Source organism: Pogona vitticeps, chromosome 9, assembly GCF_051106095.1.
Source record: "Pogona vitticeps strain Pit_001003342236 chromosome 9, PviZW2.1, whole genome shotgun sequence".
Lineage (NCBI taxonomy): Eukaryota > Metazoa > Chordata > Lepidosauria > Squamata > Agamidae > Pogona > Pogona vitticeps.
In genome coordinates, this window is record NC_135791.1 from 19,854,981 (window position 1) to 19,870,817 (window position 15,837).

The 15,837-nt window shown below is 44.4% G+C and overlaps 1 protein-coding gene across 1 annotated transcript; it reads left to right on the top strand.

The window, feature by feature from the left end:
• The first annotated feature begins 2,662 nt into the window (after positions 1-2,662).
• Positions 2,663-10,523, top strand: C9H8orf90 (chromosome 9 C8orf90 homolog). The gene has a single exon (XM_078380292.1). It carries the CDS (start codon positions 8,232-8,234, stop codon positions 9,102-9,104), a length of 873 nt encoding a protein of 290 aa, XP_078236418.1. The 5' UTR covers positions 2,663-8,231; the 3' UTR covers positions 9,105-10,523.
• The last annotated feature ends 5,314 nt before the right edge of the window (positions 10,524-15,837 follow it).

Genomic DNA, 15,837 nt, shown 5'->3' on the forward strand with positions numbered 1-15,837 from the left:
TTGAAAAAATAAACTCTGTTGCAAACTGTTCACTTTGGACCCCTTTTCCTCTGTGGGTATATATTTTTAGACTGTGTGGGACTCTGCTTTCCGTGAATAATATATTGCCGGGACTCTGCTGGATCTCCCTGTTCGGGGGAGGAGAAGGAAGCCTTTGAAAGTAAAAGGAAGAAACGGACTGTGAGCTGTGAACTGGGGGCTATGTGGTTTGAACTGAACTGGGATCTTGACAAATGACATTCTAATAATAGAGTCTTGCCGGGTGAAGGTTAAAACAAACTTGGAGAAGAGAAAAGAAGGGGGGAAAAAAAAAGAAGCAACCGGTCTGAAGATATTAGCGACTACAAAGACACTTGAGAGATTTATGTTTTAGATTCCATCTCTTACTTGAATGTACCTGCTATCTTATTGCTAATATGGTATAGTTGTAAGGTGAAATATTAGAAATATTGGATGTGTACTGGGGTAAAGGGGAGAGGGAATTTTAAGTGAAAATAGTGGAAACAGAAAATGGAACCTCCCCCTGAGAAAAATACAGATCGGTGGCTAGACTGGAAAACTTCTTTTCAGATGTCACTGTTGCAAAAATTCATGCAGGTAAATTATTATATTGACCAGATGGAAGACGTGATTGGAGGCTCTAGGGGAGGGAAGGTAGCAGAGGTTAAATTACACCAAAAAGAGATCTCAGAACCGGCTGTATTGATGAAGATATCAGATAATATACAAGGGATAGAGGACCACCCAGTAAGAGATGTAGCGATTGAGGTTGAAAAGCAAACTGAATGATGTTGTTTCCCCCTTTAAAATATGGAAGAAAAAAGAGTCGCAGAAACAAAACAAGCACAGGGAGGAAAGGGGAGGGGAGAGCAGGATTTATATTATTTTGGGTCTGCTGAGTGCATTCTCAAGAAAAAAGGAGGGTGAAAGAGGGGATATATTTCACAATTGGCCTTGGTGTTCTGATGCTGTGGGAATAACATAGATTTAAGCTGTATTACACGTATAAGTTGAAAGCTAAAGAGGTTAATACATAGACAAAATAGTCAAAAGAAGAAGAAGAAAAAGAAGAAGAAAGATGAACCTTTATTGGAACATGAATAGATTAGATATTTATATACTTGATATGTAAGATTGAATGATTATGCATTTGATGTTTTCTTATTCTCAAAACCCTTTTTCCATTCCCCCCCACTGCCCTTTGCCTTTTGTATTCCTTCCCCATTACCCAATAGTTTTGAAAATAAAATTAAAAAATACTGGGAAAAAAAAAAGAAGAAAGGCGGGGTGAAAACATTTTAAATAAATAAATAATAAAGAAAGGAAGCCAGACATAAAAAAAGGAATAAGCACCCATAATAACATGATAAAATACTTCTTAATGCTTCCATCCCCCCCTTCTGCAAACTAGGACCCTCCAAATGTATTGGACTACAAAGCCCACCATTCCAGGTCCATGTCACTGCTGCTTTCTGGGAATGATGGGAATTGTAGCCCAACCAATGTTGGGATCCACTGGACTGGGAAAGGTGTTCCTCTCATCAAGGAAACAAAAATAATCCCAAAATATCATTTCTCATACTTACTTGACGTAAAGGTCCACCAAAATACCGCTGGGAGAAACAAAGGCAAATAGGTTATGGAAATAGGTTTCACCCACAACATATGGTCACAGCAATGCCACATTGAGCACAAAGATCTAAAGAGGACTAACTTGTGAGCTTCCATAAGCAAGAACCCCAACTGGGCAAGGATCCCAGTCACCAAAGTTGTGTAAATCCATTTAGCTCACCTGCATTTTCTCGAATTGCATAAGCAATGCCAGAAGGTCTGACTTACCCTTGGATCAACCTGGTCATTGGAGGGTTATATGTGTCCCTGGGCTTGCACAGCGATTGCAGAAGCAAATCCATTGACATTCAGCTGTCTATCATTTATAAAACTGAACAACATTTATGTCTTTTCAACTTAACTGTGTAACATCCTAACATAACAAATGCAACAGAAGAAGAGCAATCTCAGATCCAGCTGTAAATCTCTCTAATCCTCAGCTTCTGGACAGCTGAACAACTGACAGATGACTTAGAGATCCCGCTCCTCTTTCTAGCTGCCTCTTGGCTTGTAAAATACATTGCTGCCACCATGTGGCAATAGGGCACACAAAATGGTTTTCCCAAGAATAATAACTGAAATCTGGTGCGGTCAAGTCAAATCCAACTTAACCGCGACTCTTTCTGGGATTTTCTGTGTATGGATTACATAGACGTTATTTCCCAGTCTCTTCTTCTGGAGGTCTCCTCGGATTGTGCAACTTTCCTAAGACAGCACAGTGAAAAATCAAACTCACAACCATTACCTAACTCACTGAGCTATCCAGCCAGCGCATTCCCCAATTTCTTTTTTAAAAATACAAGCACACACACCTTTTTTCTGGAGGAGAATAATTGGCTTGCAATGTCCACAGATCACGTCTCCAAAACTTTCAGTGAGATCTTGTCTATTTTTGTCTCAAAGGGGAGATATTCCTCTCTCTGCGGTGAGAGGAAATGGGTGGAAATCACCTAATACAGCTTTCTTCAAACTGGTTGCTTCTTCAGTGTTGGGCCCGAATAGGCATCTTCCCAAGACTGCTTGACAACTTATGTTTTGTGGCAAACAACAGATGTGGTAGTCCAACAGAACTGAAGGGGCCTTGGATTGGGACCAATGTCTTAGTGTGTTAATACAACGAGTAAAGGAGAATCCTTCTAGATCATACATGATCAAATATCCATGGAAGCTACCAGCCATATGCCTCCAGAAGCCCAAGACAGACCCACATGGACTTCTTCTGATGCTGTTGCTCAGAGATAGTTGATACAGTATTTGCAATCTTCGGCACCAGTCTACCCCAAGGAAAATAGGACTGGAATGTAACTGAACATGGACTGGAATATGAACTAAAACCAACAGATCTTACAGCTGTCTGACTTTTAAGACATAGAGAGAATGGAAATGTCTTTAAAAATGAGTGTTTAGAGACAGAATGCATTTTGAAATAGATACAAATACTGTACTTCTAAAATGATCAATGAGCTCAAATATGTGGATTTTTATGCAGATTTTCGAATCCCAAATTCTTTCCATCCCACATGCAAAGAAATTAATGAATTTGAGTAAATGCATATAAAAAATGAACTGAAACTAAATTCATACCCATTTTTAGTCTAGATGTGTTCTGTGTCTGAGAAGTCTTAGTATGGTTTAAAACTTTAGCTGCATCAAATAAAGAAGGTAGTTATACAGATCACACCGATTATTCTCTGGTTTGGAAGCTAAACAGGGTTTAGGGTTTAGGCTTAGATTGCAACTGGATGACCAGTCCTCTCTGAGCAGGGTTAGGAAAGAATCTTATCCCAAACCCTGGAAAGCTGATAATACTGTACTAGGCTATGTTGATTAATGATCTGATACAGTTTAAGGCAATTCCCTGGATCCAGAGCATGTTACCTGCACTTAGTCCCAATTGAAATTAATAGATTTTGATTTTCCTTACTTTTGTCTGATTTTCACACTGGTTTTGATGATATCTCAGTGTGACTAAGGGTGTGCTCAGATAAAGGATGGCGTCTGGTTGTGCTGGGAAGGGTCCCTTTGCTAGGAGTGATCTCCATTAAAGCAATCTTTCCATGCACACAGGAATCCACTACCGCCCAGCTCCAAAAAAAGAGTAGCCCTGCTGATGAACCAAAATGTTCTGCCTTGATTGAAATTAATAGATTTCAATATACAGAACAAGGTTCAGGTTGGTTCACAATCTCCTGCATGGTATGTGGTTTCTGGAAAGCATCACACACTGGACCGTGCCACCAATAGTCCAAAACATGAGCAATATCGCCATCACCCTCACTTAATTTGGATCCACATGGTGAAACCTAGCTGCCAGCACCCGATCCCAATCAACAGAATGGGTACACAGTGTGTTTAGATTCTCAGTAGGTTTCCTCTTCTAAGCACCACCCAATACCCCAGACCAAAGCTGGCTTTCTCCTAGAAGTCCACCTCTGTCTCACCTGCGCGTCCACACAAAGTGCAGAGATGATGAGAACGGCAGCCACAAACAGGAGCTTCATTTTGCCTGGTTTCCGAGGTTCTTCCTCCAGGCGTGAAATGGTTCAAGGCGGGTAGTGTCTGGTTTGGGAACAGTTATTTATTGGCGTGCCATCGCAAGCCACATTACCCAAACTGAAAGCCTCTATTGAGGCCGTTGCCTAATGCTCTTATCAGGACGGAAAGGTCAGAACAGAAAGACACGTTCATCAGGGGACAGGTGTTGAGAGACAGGCTCTCCGCTGCCAAAGTCAACCGCAACATGGATTCTGGAAGCCCATGGGCAGCCCTTCACTCACTTGTGATGAGTGTCGCCACTGTGGCCATCAGGAAGGATCTACATTTTCAAGCATTCTGACTCCTTTGAGGATCCTGCAGGCAAACAGAAGCGTGGAGAAATCTTCTTTGAGGTATAGCTTTGCCCCAAAGAAAGCAATGATCTCAAAGGGCAGGGCAACTTAACACTCCAAATAAATCCAGGTTTGAATAGGGCTTCCAGATCTGGAGCCTCTTGGAGCAAAATAATAGCAAAACGGTGGCCCTCCCTGTTTTCAGCAACAGCAAGCAAACATAGGAATTGTCCTGTTTTTGGGGCAGCGGGGGAGAACAAAAACTATCTGTGATGGTTGATTATATTTAAATGTCATGTGATCAATTGTCTGAAATGCATTGGTTTGGTAAGTATATGATGGTACGACAGGAGCATGAGATGTTGGTAAAAGTCATTCTGAAGGCTGACTGTGTAAAGAGTATTATATGGGCCCGAGTACAGGAGCAAAGCCACACACAGAGAAACAGCTAAAAGTTGGTCACAGCGAAGAAGGCAGAGACGAAACCATTAAAGAAAACACGTTTATTTCTGAAGTTGTTTAAAGGGACTCTTATCTGAATGGTAAAGTGACAAGATGAAGGGAATTTTGAAGTTGGTATTGAGGGTAAGGGTGTGACATGGTTATGTTGGTAGTCCTGAGCTGTGAATCAAATTACAGAAAAGACAAATCACTCCAATTCAACTTTCCAGGATATTTGCACCCTGTGTAATTTTGGATTTGTCTCGATCTGTGGAGTAGCCCTATATTACAGCTTTGTAACAGTGGAAGGAGAAGCAGAATCTAAATCTATGACTGCCACCTAGTGGAAAAATTGGGAGATTGTTATTTGAGCATTGGGCTCCTACACTGTATGAGGCAGAAGTTGGTGGCAATACGCTTCTCAAGAAGAGTATTGGGTTGTGGTCATTTCCCACTGTTGGTTCCTGGGATATTCTCTCAAACCGGAGATTATGCAGAGAACTACATATGTGGATACATTACTCTCCATACTTAACAACATACTTCCTATGATACCTGAATAACCATTTGCTTTCCTGTGATGACACTCCAGACCTGCTCCTTGAGCAGATTCTTCCCTGTGACCAATAGTTGGGCCAACCTCAACTCTTCGACTGGACCCCTATCAGCGTTCCTCTCTTGTATTTCACGTGTGCATCATTTGGCCTTTTTGTCTCATTGTTCCTTAGTAGCCATTGGTTTTAGTAACCTGCAAACAGCATAAGGAGATGGGAGAGTAAGAGTTTCATAAAGGAGGAACAGGTGTGGCTTTTGAAGCAGCAAATATGGGTTCTTCTATTTCCTTTATTGATAGAGGAAGACAAAGGATCTGGTTATTGTTTTCCCAATACCATCTTCTTCCCCTTCCTAAGAAAGAAAATAAACAGGTCTTTTTCTCATTCTGCACCACTTGTTCGCATCACTGTGGTAGTCCCCCTTCTCCCCATTCATCTGTTGTGATGTCACACCAGGGCCATTGTTGTTTCCTAGGTGACTACAGTCAACAATTATTCTCCCACCCACTTCTCTCTGAAACAATGGCTTCCTTAACAGCACCGATTCTGGATAACCCACCTCAGCCTCCAGGTGAAAGAACTAGGTAGAACCCTGCAGGGGGATGAAGGGGCTCGGTCAGTTCCAGGAGGGGCAGAACGGAGGATATGAAGTAGGGATCAGCAATTGACCACCACCGGGCCAAAAATAAAGGAAGTGGGCCAGCTGATCTGAGGTGCGGATGCAGAAAAGTTTGAGGAGGCTGTGCTGGTGGTTCAAATTGAACTATTCAGCTTTGGGGAAAAGGAAAGCCGAAGGGGTCACCCAAACAGTCTTCAACCTCACCTTCGTGATCAGCAATGGCAAAGCTGTTGTTGGGGAATAGAAGGGAATGGCTGATAGTTCCCACGTGTATCTCAGTCACTTTGGTTGAAGTTGATTGCACAGCCCTGGTTGAGAACCACTGATTTAATTCACCTTGGTAAAGAAAGTCATCTCGACGTGTTGTCTATGAACCTCACCAGGGAACAGGTGAGCAGGGCTGGCACCGTCTCCCTTTGGCCCGAGGTGGGAAGCAAAATGTTTTCCCCCCGTATCACTATAAGTGTCCGTGCACATCGCGCATCCCCATCCACTGCGGCCATGCGCGGCAGCACGACCAGCAATCCACCATCCCTTTTACTGGACACGAACCGCCTTCCACAACCTTCCCCATGTGCAATCGGTTTGCACTAAAGCTAGCTATTTTGTGAAAGATCTGGCTCCAGAGATCCTTCGAAGTGCACGTTGGAAATGGTTGCTGCCAGCAACCAGAGGTGGAGGGCTCAAGTTTCGGGACTCACTGTCAAGTCAGACGTAAGTTGCACTGGTGACTCTTGACTTGGATCGACTCAGGAGGAAGGGGGTTCAATAACTCAACTCACGACGTGGAACCCACCCACCCACTCCTCCCTTAGTCCTGCAGAAAAATCTTGTTTTTAATAGGGATTCAGATTTGGGGCTTGGGACTCAAGACTTGGTACCGGAGACTTAGCCTTGGGACTCAAAGACTTGCCAACTTTCCTGCTAGCAACAGACATTCATAATAAGAATCCTATGCCATCAAGTTCATTCTGATTTAGGGTGACCCATTTCAGGGTTTTCTAGGTAGAGAATTACTCAGAAGTGGTTTCCTATTCCCTTCGTCTGGGGGTAGCCCTGGGAATGTGCAGCTTGCCCGAGGCCACCCAGGCTGGCTCTTCTAGTTAGGATAGATAAGAATTTCTGGTTCTATCCCTGCTATTAATAACCTTGGATCTGGGCATTTACAACCACTGGCTCTAACGAGAGTTTGAAGATCCAAAAGAAAGAGGTGAATGAATGAATGAATGAATGAATGAATGAATGAATGAATGGATGGATGGATGGATGGATGGATGGATGGATGGATGGATGGATGGATGGATGAATGAATGAATGAATGAATGAACGAACTCATTCTATAATGACAAGGTATGCAGGTCAGGAAAAGAGAAGGGTAAAGAAGGGAGGGCTGGTTGGATAGCTCGGTGAGTTATCTCACAAGGAAGCCAGAAGTTAGGAGTTCAATTCCCCCGCTGTGCCACCTGCAAAGCAAAACCAGCCTGTGTAGCCTTGAGCCAGCTGAAGTTCCAGGGCAACCTCAGAAAAGAATGGCAAACCACATCTGAATATTGTCTACCTAGAAAACCCTCAAAAGAGTTGCCATGAGTCAGAATTGACTTGACGGCTCATCATTATTATTAAAGGAGGGAGAAGCAAAAATGAAGAAGCTAACATAGGTGATGAATAGAATGAAAGGAAAGGAGGTTAAAAACTAGGAATAAATGAAGCAAAATAACTCCAAAGGGGAAATTGATGGCGTTTGAGGCTGGAAGGGTATGAACTTACTTGCCCCAAGTGTGTAGATTGCCTCCAGACACTCCTTCCAGGCAGAATGAAACACAAAAGCTGTGGTCTCTGAATAGAACAATATGACCGTGCAGTTGACTCAGACTTAACAAACAGAATAGGGAAGCCTCAGACATGAAAATTGCTAGTTGTTACTCTGATGGGAAGGGGGAAATGCACAATCATGGGGTGATCCTATTTTAGGGAAAGGGGGCAAAGGGCCAGGTTTGGCCCAGGAACCTGAGGTTCCATATTTCTTCAGTAAACTTTTTTTTAAAAAAACATCCCCCATAGCACAGTGGAAATGGGATCTCTGGGAGGCAAGGTGATGGATCTGCTTCCCAGAGAGTAAGAACCCTTATTTCTAGTGAGTTAAGTGAGTGGAATGTTGGCTGGTCAATCCTAACTCTGATGTTTATGGGTTCTCCACTCACAGGCGATGGAGGGACATCCGTTCTTCCTGCCCCACTGGCACTGGGCACATCCCTGACTGTTGTAGGAAGTGGTCCCAAATCCGGGGCCGATGCAGGAAACGGCACACAAGACTTCCTGCTGCCACCGCCCCTACCACCAGTTCTTCCTCCACTGCCGCCCCTCTTCAACCAGAGCGCTCCGTCCAACACGCCCCCTGGAATCCTCTACAGCCTCTCCGTCTCCCCGGCGGCCTCTTCTTCTCCGTGGCTGGTTCAAACTCTTCCGGGCTCCTTTCCTGACATTTACGACGGCGACATGAAAAAATGGGAGGAGCATTTCCGCAGCATCCAGAGGGCCTACAAAGAATTGGGCAAAGAGGACGACTTTGCCATCCGGGTCCTGACGGAGGATTTCACCCTTCCTTTCCCTTTTGCCTGGCCCGGTGAAAACGAGGCGTCCCGGCCGCCCGTTTATGATCCCGCCGACTGCTCTGGCTTTGACTTCTTCCTCCATCCCGGGCAACCTGTGCCTCGTCTTCTCCAACCTCTTCATGCCACCACCCAAGCCTTCTTCAAGAAGAGGCACCTGGAAGAGATGGCGCATAGCTTTGCCAACAAGACATCCTTTACCAATGCTTCGGGGCTGCCGTCACCACCAGAAACGAGCTCCTCCTTGAGGCCGGACATCATGGTCATCACCGGCATGCCCTGTGTGGCCACCACAGCGGCTCCCGCCGAGACCACCTTTCTCCTCCAAGATGGCAAAGCTCAACGGAACATCCAACCTGCCCCTGTGGTTATCTCAAGCCCAGCCCCAAGGCAGCCTGTCAACCTTCAGTTTATGAGTCCCACTCATCAGGGGCCCTTTTGAGTCCTTGTGTATATCCCAATATTAATAATGGTCCCCTAAATGGGTAACAATTCTTTGTGGGCGGAAGTGGATGCTGCCTTGTATTTTTCTCCATTATCATCATGACTTTCTAAGAGCTCCAACCAAGCTCTTCCAAACCTGGACGCTGTGAACATTTAATGAAAGCCAGATGCATCATGCTAACGAACTTTTCCCATAGCTACCAATGTGCATCTCAGAGTCTTGAGTCTGTCCCACTATCTAGGGAGGGAATTCATTAAAGACTAGCCTTTTTGACCTCATAGAGCTTTGTGGCTGAGTATCTAGGATGGGGAAAACAATAATCATGTATCAAGCTTTGCTTGCTTTCATGCTAATTTATAAATGACTTGACTACTGCTTTATGCAGAGGATGGGAACTGCCCTTGGAAGCTGCACCCCGGGTGCAGAATCACTGGTCACAAGCAGAGCATACAAAGTATAGGGAGTATGATGGTGAGAAAGGGAACAGAACACGTGTCCCATGACATAGATGTTCAAGCTGTTGATGAGCTTTCGGGCACTTTTTAAGAACCTGAAAGTCTAAAGAAACTGTGCTTTAGTCTCACACATTATCCTTTGTACTCTCAGATTCAACAATGAAACCTTGGTCCCTTAGAGATGTTGCATTAATGAACAGCATACATCCTCCTTGGTGGTACATCTGTACCTCTCTAATGAAGCTTGTTCTTCGCACAACTCATGCTTCATTACAGGGTGAAGACCCACCTATTTCCGAAAGCTTTCACACCTTCAATGACTACTGATTCTCACCAGGTTGTTTATTTTCCTCCAGCTCTTGTGAATAATGTAACTATGTACTTGTTGTGTATTTTGTAAATGATCTTGCTTTTATCTGGATTGCAACTACATTGTTCTGTTACTCAGTATATAAACACTCTAGAAAAGTTACCAACATGTAACAACAATTATGTGTTTGCTATACAGAAGGTAGTAGATAAAAACAACAGAAGCAGACCCTCAATCTGTCAAATCCAAAGATGGGTCAGGTTCCAAACAATCAGGTCTGTGGGGTCGACAGAGTTGTCATCAAATCTACAGGACAGTGAGTAGACTGGGTGGGCCCAAACTGGCACAAGTCACGTTCCAGAAGTAGCAAAGGGGCTAAAATCAGATTCTGTGCAGAATTTGGTGCGCATATATATTTCCAAACTCCTCTATCAATTAGCTATTGCTACTTCAATTTTTAATGCAATTATTTATTCTTTGAAAAACAACATATTCATGCTTTTTAAAAACCCCAGATGCTACATGTCGCTGGTTACCAATATAAAACTTTCCTCCCAGCTACCTTATTTAAGAGCAAGTAGGATTAATAACCACAATGTATCAAAATCGGACCTCTGGACAATTATTTCCTTTCCTGATCAAGAAACAAAACATGCTTTATCAAAGCTCATGGGTGACTTTTTTTTTAAAAAAGTACACTGCTAGTATACTCCATGTAGCTACTCTTCTTTACTCCATGCAATAGAGAAGAATGAAGCTATTTAGGGGTGACATTTTCCAGACATTTTGAACTACGATTCTGTCATTCTCTATTCTGGGAGTTCTACATGACTTAAGAGACACCTCAATGTCTCACTGGGAGAAAAGGCTAAACTGGAGGGCTCCAAAGCCTAGCTAGGCCTTACTCTGCCCAAGCTTCTAGTGCTGGCTGAGAGCTTTCCTTCTGAACAGGAAAGCTAGGAGAAGCTCCGATAGCTTGGCCTTAAGTCTTCTATTTTAGGCCTTTGTCCCTGGCGAGACACATTTAGGTCTCTGTAAAGAATCTGTGAATCGGGCAGAACTGCTAGGATGGAAAATTATGAGATCTGTAATCACCCACTCCCCCGGCCCAAATCTAAAACGACAATCCCTGTGTTGCTTCTCTAACTGGCTTGCTGGCCACCACCCATTCACATGTGCCCAAAGAAACTCTCCTTTCCCCACTAACACCTTTTCAACGTTTCTTACCCATTCCCGGCACCCGCTTACTGAGACTGGGTGCTGCGCCTGGGCAGATTTAACACGCCAGTCAACCACAAGCAAGTTTAGAGATCTATCTTGGTGCCTCTGCCTCCCACAAACTTTCTTGGGGAGCAGATAGGTGAATGGTGGCACCTGATCATACAGCTGTGGGAATGAACAGCTACGTGCAGCCTGGCTCAGAAAGGTGCCAGGTGTGACGTCTGCAGCCATTGTCTAGATCTCCCCAGTAGAGATGTGTACAGTTGTGCCCCGCTTAACGATTACCCCACATTATGACGAATCCACTTCACGATGTTTTTGCGATTGCAATTGCAAAACGATGTTTTAAATAGGGGTTTTTTTTTGCTGTGCAACGATCGGTTCCCTGCTTCGGGAACCGATTCTTTGCATTACAATGATCAAAACAGCTGATTGTTGGGTTTTCAAAATGGCCGCCAGGTGCTTAAAATGGCTCCCCGCTGTGTTTAGGGACGGATTCCTCGCTATACCGAAAATGGCTGCCGTATGGAGGCTCTTCGCTGGATGGTGAGTTTTTAGCCCATTGGAACGCATTAAATGGTTTTCAATGTGTTTCAATGGGCTTTTTAATTTCGCTTTACGTTTTCGCTCTACAGCAATTTCGCTGGAACGAATTAACGTCGTTAAGCGAGGCACCACTGTACCTGAAAAATTGTGGTTCGTGATGGTTTTATTAGCTGGGGGTGGGCGGGCGCAAGGACACAGGCAGCAGGCCTGGTTCCTGGAAGGGAAAGCTGTCCCATCGACTCTGGTGATGGCAGCAAGACCAGGTAAGGAGGCAACAAGGCAGTATGAAGGGAGCGGCAAAACAGGATTTCCAAACTGGGTCACAAACTGAACCACGAATTAGCCTGATTCGTCGGTTTTTCAGGTTCACAGTTTAGTTCATGCGCATCTCTACTCCCCAAAATGCATCTGGGCCTTAGGATGGGATGCGACTAGGGAAAAAGCAAATGATGGAAATTAAAACTCCTGAAATATGCAGCAGGGACAAACAGCCACAGCTGGAAAACTGATGCTTTCATTTAATTAAAAATAAAGCAAAAATATGTGCATTTGATGCAATATGGTATGATTTCATCTGATGGACAAATCAGCAACATCTATCCAAGAGTTTCCTCAGATTAAAAGAGATTAAAAATATAAATATGACATTAAACAAAAATTGATTAAGAATGTATAAATTCTCCAAATGCCAGCAGCCGTCACGTGCATTTTCCACCTGGAAAGAAAAACATTTTAAAGACATTACTTTCCACCCGCAACAAAGACAGAACTTGCTTCTATTCCTCTTCTTGTTTTGGCCGGTTGTTTTTCTTTCTTCTTGTATCTCATTAAGGTAAAGGTTCCCCTTGACAGTTTTTGTCCAGTCGTGTTCGACTCTAGGGGGCGGTGCTCATCCCTGTTTCCAAGCCATAGAGCCAGCGTTTTTGTCCGAAGACAATCTTCCGTGGTCACATGGCCAGTGCTACTTACACACGGAACGCCGTTACGTTCCCACCGAGGTGGTCCCTATTTATCTACTTGCATTTTGCATGCTTTCGAACCGCTAGGTTGGCGGGAGCTGGGACAAGCGACGGGCGCTCACTCCGTTGCGTGGATTCAATCTTACGACTGCTTGGTCTTCTGACCCTGCAGCACAGGCTTCTGTGATTTAGCCCGCAGCAACTCAGAATTAAAAAAAAAAAAAAAGAAATTGAGATGTACTTGCCTCCACCTAAACTTTTTTCTGGAACACAGGAGAATTTAAATAATAATAATAAGGGTAAGTAGTAGTTTTAGAAGAGTTTACTGTGTTATCCTGTACCAGCATGAGGCAAAAACAAAATAAAAAGGAAAGAAGGCAAAAACATTCTAATGTCTTAAAGATTAACTGCTATATTTTAATGTGAGCTTTTGAAGACAAGTCCACTTCTTCAGGAATCTTAATTGCAATAGCAAAATTTTTTCCTTCCCATATCTTGCTTTTACCAGGCAATGAATCAAGCAAGTTCAGTCCATCATCACCGCTGGCTTCTGCCTCTCCAGAGCCCTTGAGAGGTGGGCAAGCACTATCGCATGCCTTTTCCTGCTTTTTATTTTTGGACATCCAAGACTTCTTTAGCTGAGCAAGAAAAATATTGTCAAGTCTAGTGTAAGGCAATAACGAGGGAATTAGAAAATCTCATCAAGGGTAAGGATGAGCCACTGGAGACCAAGATCATCCTCACTCTTGTATTTTTGATCACCAAAAAATCACCAGCTTCACACGTACAAGTGTGAAGCTGGACAGTAAAGAAAGCTGATGGGGGGGAGCACCATATTTTGAAAGATGGTGCGAAAGGAGATCATTGCGAATACCCTGGACTGTCAGAATTCAAAGAAGTGGGTCCTAGAGCAAATCAAGCCTGACCTATCTCTGGAGGCAAAAATGCAGAAACTGGGGCTGTCCTGCTTCCGGCACCTCACGAGAAGGCCGGATTCTCTGGAAAAGACAATGCTGGGGAAGGTGGAAAGCAGCAGGAAAAAGAGGAAGACCAAATATGAGATGAATCAACTCCCTAAAGCAGGGGTCCCCAACCTTGGGCCTCCAGATGTTCTTGGACTTCAACTCCCAGAAATCCTAGCCAGCAGAGGTGCCAGTGAAGGCTCCTGGGAGTTGTAGTCCAAGAACATCTGGAGGCCCAAGATTGAGGGCCACTGCAAAGGAACCCACAAGCTTGAGTTTTCAACAGACGAGCAAAGCTGTTGAGTACAGGACATTTTGCAGATAGCTCATTCATAGAATTGCCATCAATTGGATTTGATGGCACATACGTAAGAAGTGTATGTCAATCAAGCCATCAGATCTTCTGGCTGGCTGCCCTCTAGAGCAGTGGTCCTCAACCTCAGGCCTCCAGATGTTCTTGGACTTCAACTCCCAGAAATCCTAGCCAGCAGAGGTGCCAGTGAAGGCTCCTGGGAGTTGTAGTCCAAAAACATCTGGAGGCCCAAGATTGAGGGCCACTGCAAAGGAACCCACAAGCTTGAGTTTTCAACAGACGAGCAAAGCTGTTGAGTACAGGTCATTTTGCAGATAGCTCATTCATAGAATTGCCATCAATTGGATTTGATGGCACATACGTAAGAAGTGTATGTCAATCAAGCCATCAGATCTTCTGGCTGGCTGCCCTCTAGAGCAGTGGTCCTCAACCTCAGGCCTCCAGATGTTCTTGGACTTCAACTCCCAGAAATCCTGGCCAGCAGAGGTGCCAGTGAAGGCTCCTGGGAGTTGTAGTCCAAGAACACCTGGAGGCCCAAGGTTGGGGACCACTGCTCTAGAGCAAGCTTGAGTAATTCCAGCTCTCCAGGTTTTATTTATTGTTTGGGGAGGGGAGAGACTACAGCTCCCATCCCATCCTAATGCCGAGGGACAGTAGGATCTGTGCCCCCCCTACAAAAAGACTCAAAGACCTGACAGATTACAGTCCCCTGCTTCTGCTTTAGAGCAAGCAGGCAGCTGGAATGAATGCGGCCTTCTAGCTTCTAAGAACACTGCATTCCATGAGACCCATATCAAAGTAAACCCACAAAGGTTTGAGCTGCAGTATCATAAGTCAGAAATATGTACATCAGAGATGAGACTGTGGTTGTCCAGATGTTTGTGGGCCACAACTTGAGTCTTCCCTATCTATCCATCTTGTTACAACTCATGGAAACTGCTCTCCTGTATGCATACATAAAGCCACATACTGTATTCACCACCCGGTAAATCCATGCTTTTCAGCAGAATAGGCTTTGCTGCCCACCTTCCGACCCAAACCTTTTAGAACAAGGAGAGGAAACGGATGGTCTTCCAGCAGATCCCATCCCTCACTGTTGGCTATCCTGGCTATGGCTGATGGGAACTGTAGTCAAACAAAATCGGGAGAGCCAAACATCTCCTGTCTGTCCATTTTGTAAAAAGACACTTAAAGCTACAACCCTGTACACAAGACAGGTGGGCCTTTCAGCAAATGTGAGGCTCTATGAGAAAGGTAAAGCGCTAGCATGTAAATTCCATCTGAAGGCGCTCTAGAGCATGCATGAGGATGGAATAGTCAAGGGTACTTCTGAGCATGTCCAAAGTGCATATCCTAGAATTCCAAAATCTAGGACTTCCCTGAAATGACAAATCTACTGATGGGAGTTGGAACACAATGGCAGTTGAAAGGGCAGAAGCTCCTGCTTCCTGGTCCATCTTTCTAGGGCACCTTTACCTGTCTGTGATTCACGGCTAAACAATCACTGCCTTCCTCCCCTTTTCCCTAAAAACAAGCTCCTCTTGGCTTCCTTTTAAGACGAAGCACAAAAACAGGATTCCATGGGAAAGCAGGTTTCTGTGGCCAGAGACAGAACATGCTCTGAATTACAAAGCAAACAATGGAGGTTTCTCATCTTAACTATTCAGCCATGAATCGTCTAGGAAAACGAACCGAGCACCTGCTCTCCTTAATTAAAAATCCTAGAGTATGAGAAAAATCCAATGACTTCGATTTCCGGTGCATTCAAAGCAAAGCGAGATTTGTTTGACGTCTCTCCTCACACGGAATTAGCTTGCGGGGAAGCGATTCAAACAGAGCGGATCACTCCACCTCCAAAAATAAAATGTCCGGTCATCAGATATACTACGCGGGGATCCTCTAGCCAAGGAGGCTTTTTGCACCTTGGGAACGGGAGGTGGGGATCCTACGGGCTCGCTTTCAAG

What these genes read in the sequence shown, in the direction of transcription:
- C9H8orf90 (XM_078380292.1), top strand. Translation starts at nt 8,232, where the DNA reads ATGTTTATGGGTTCTCCACTCACAGGCGATGGAGGGACATCCGTTCTT.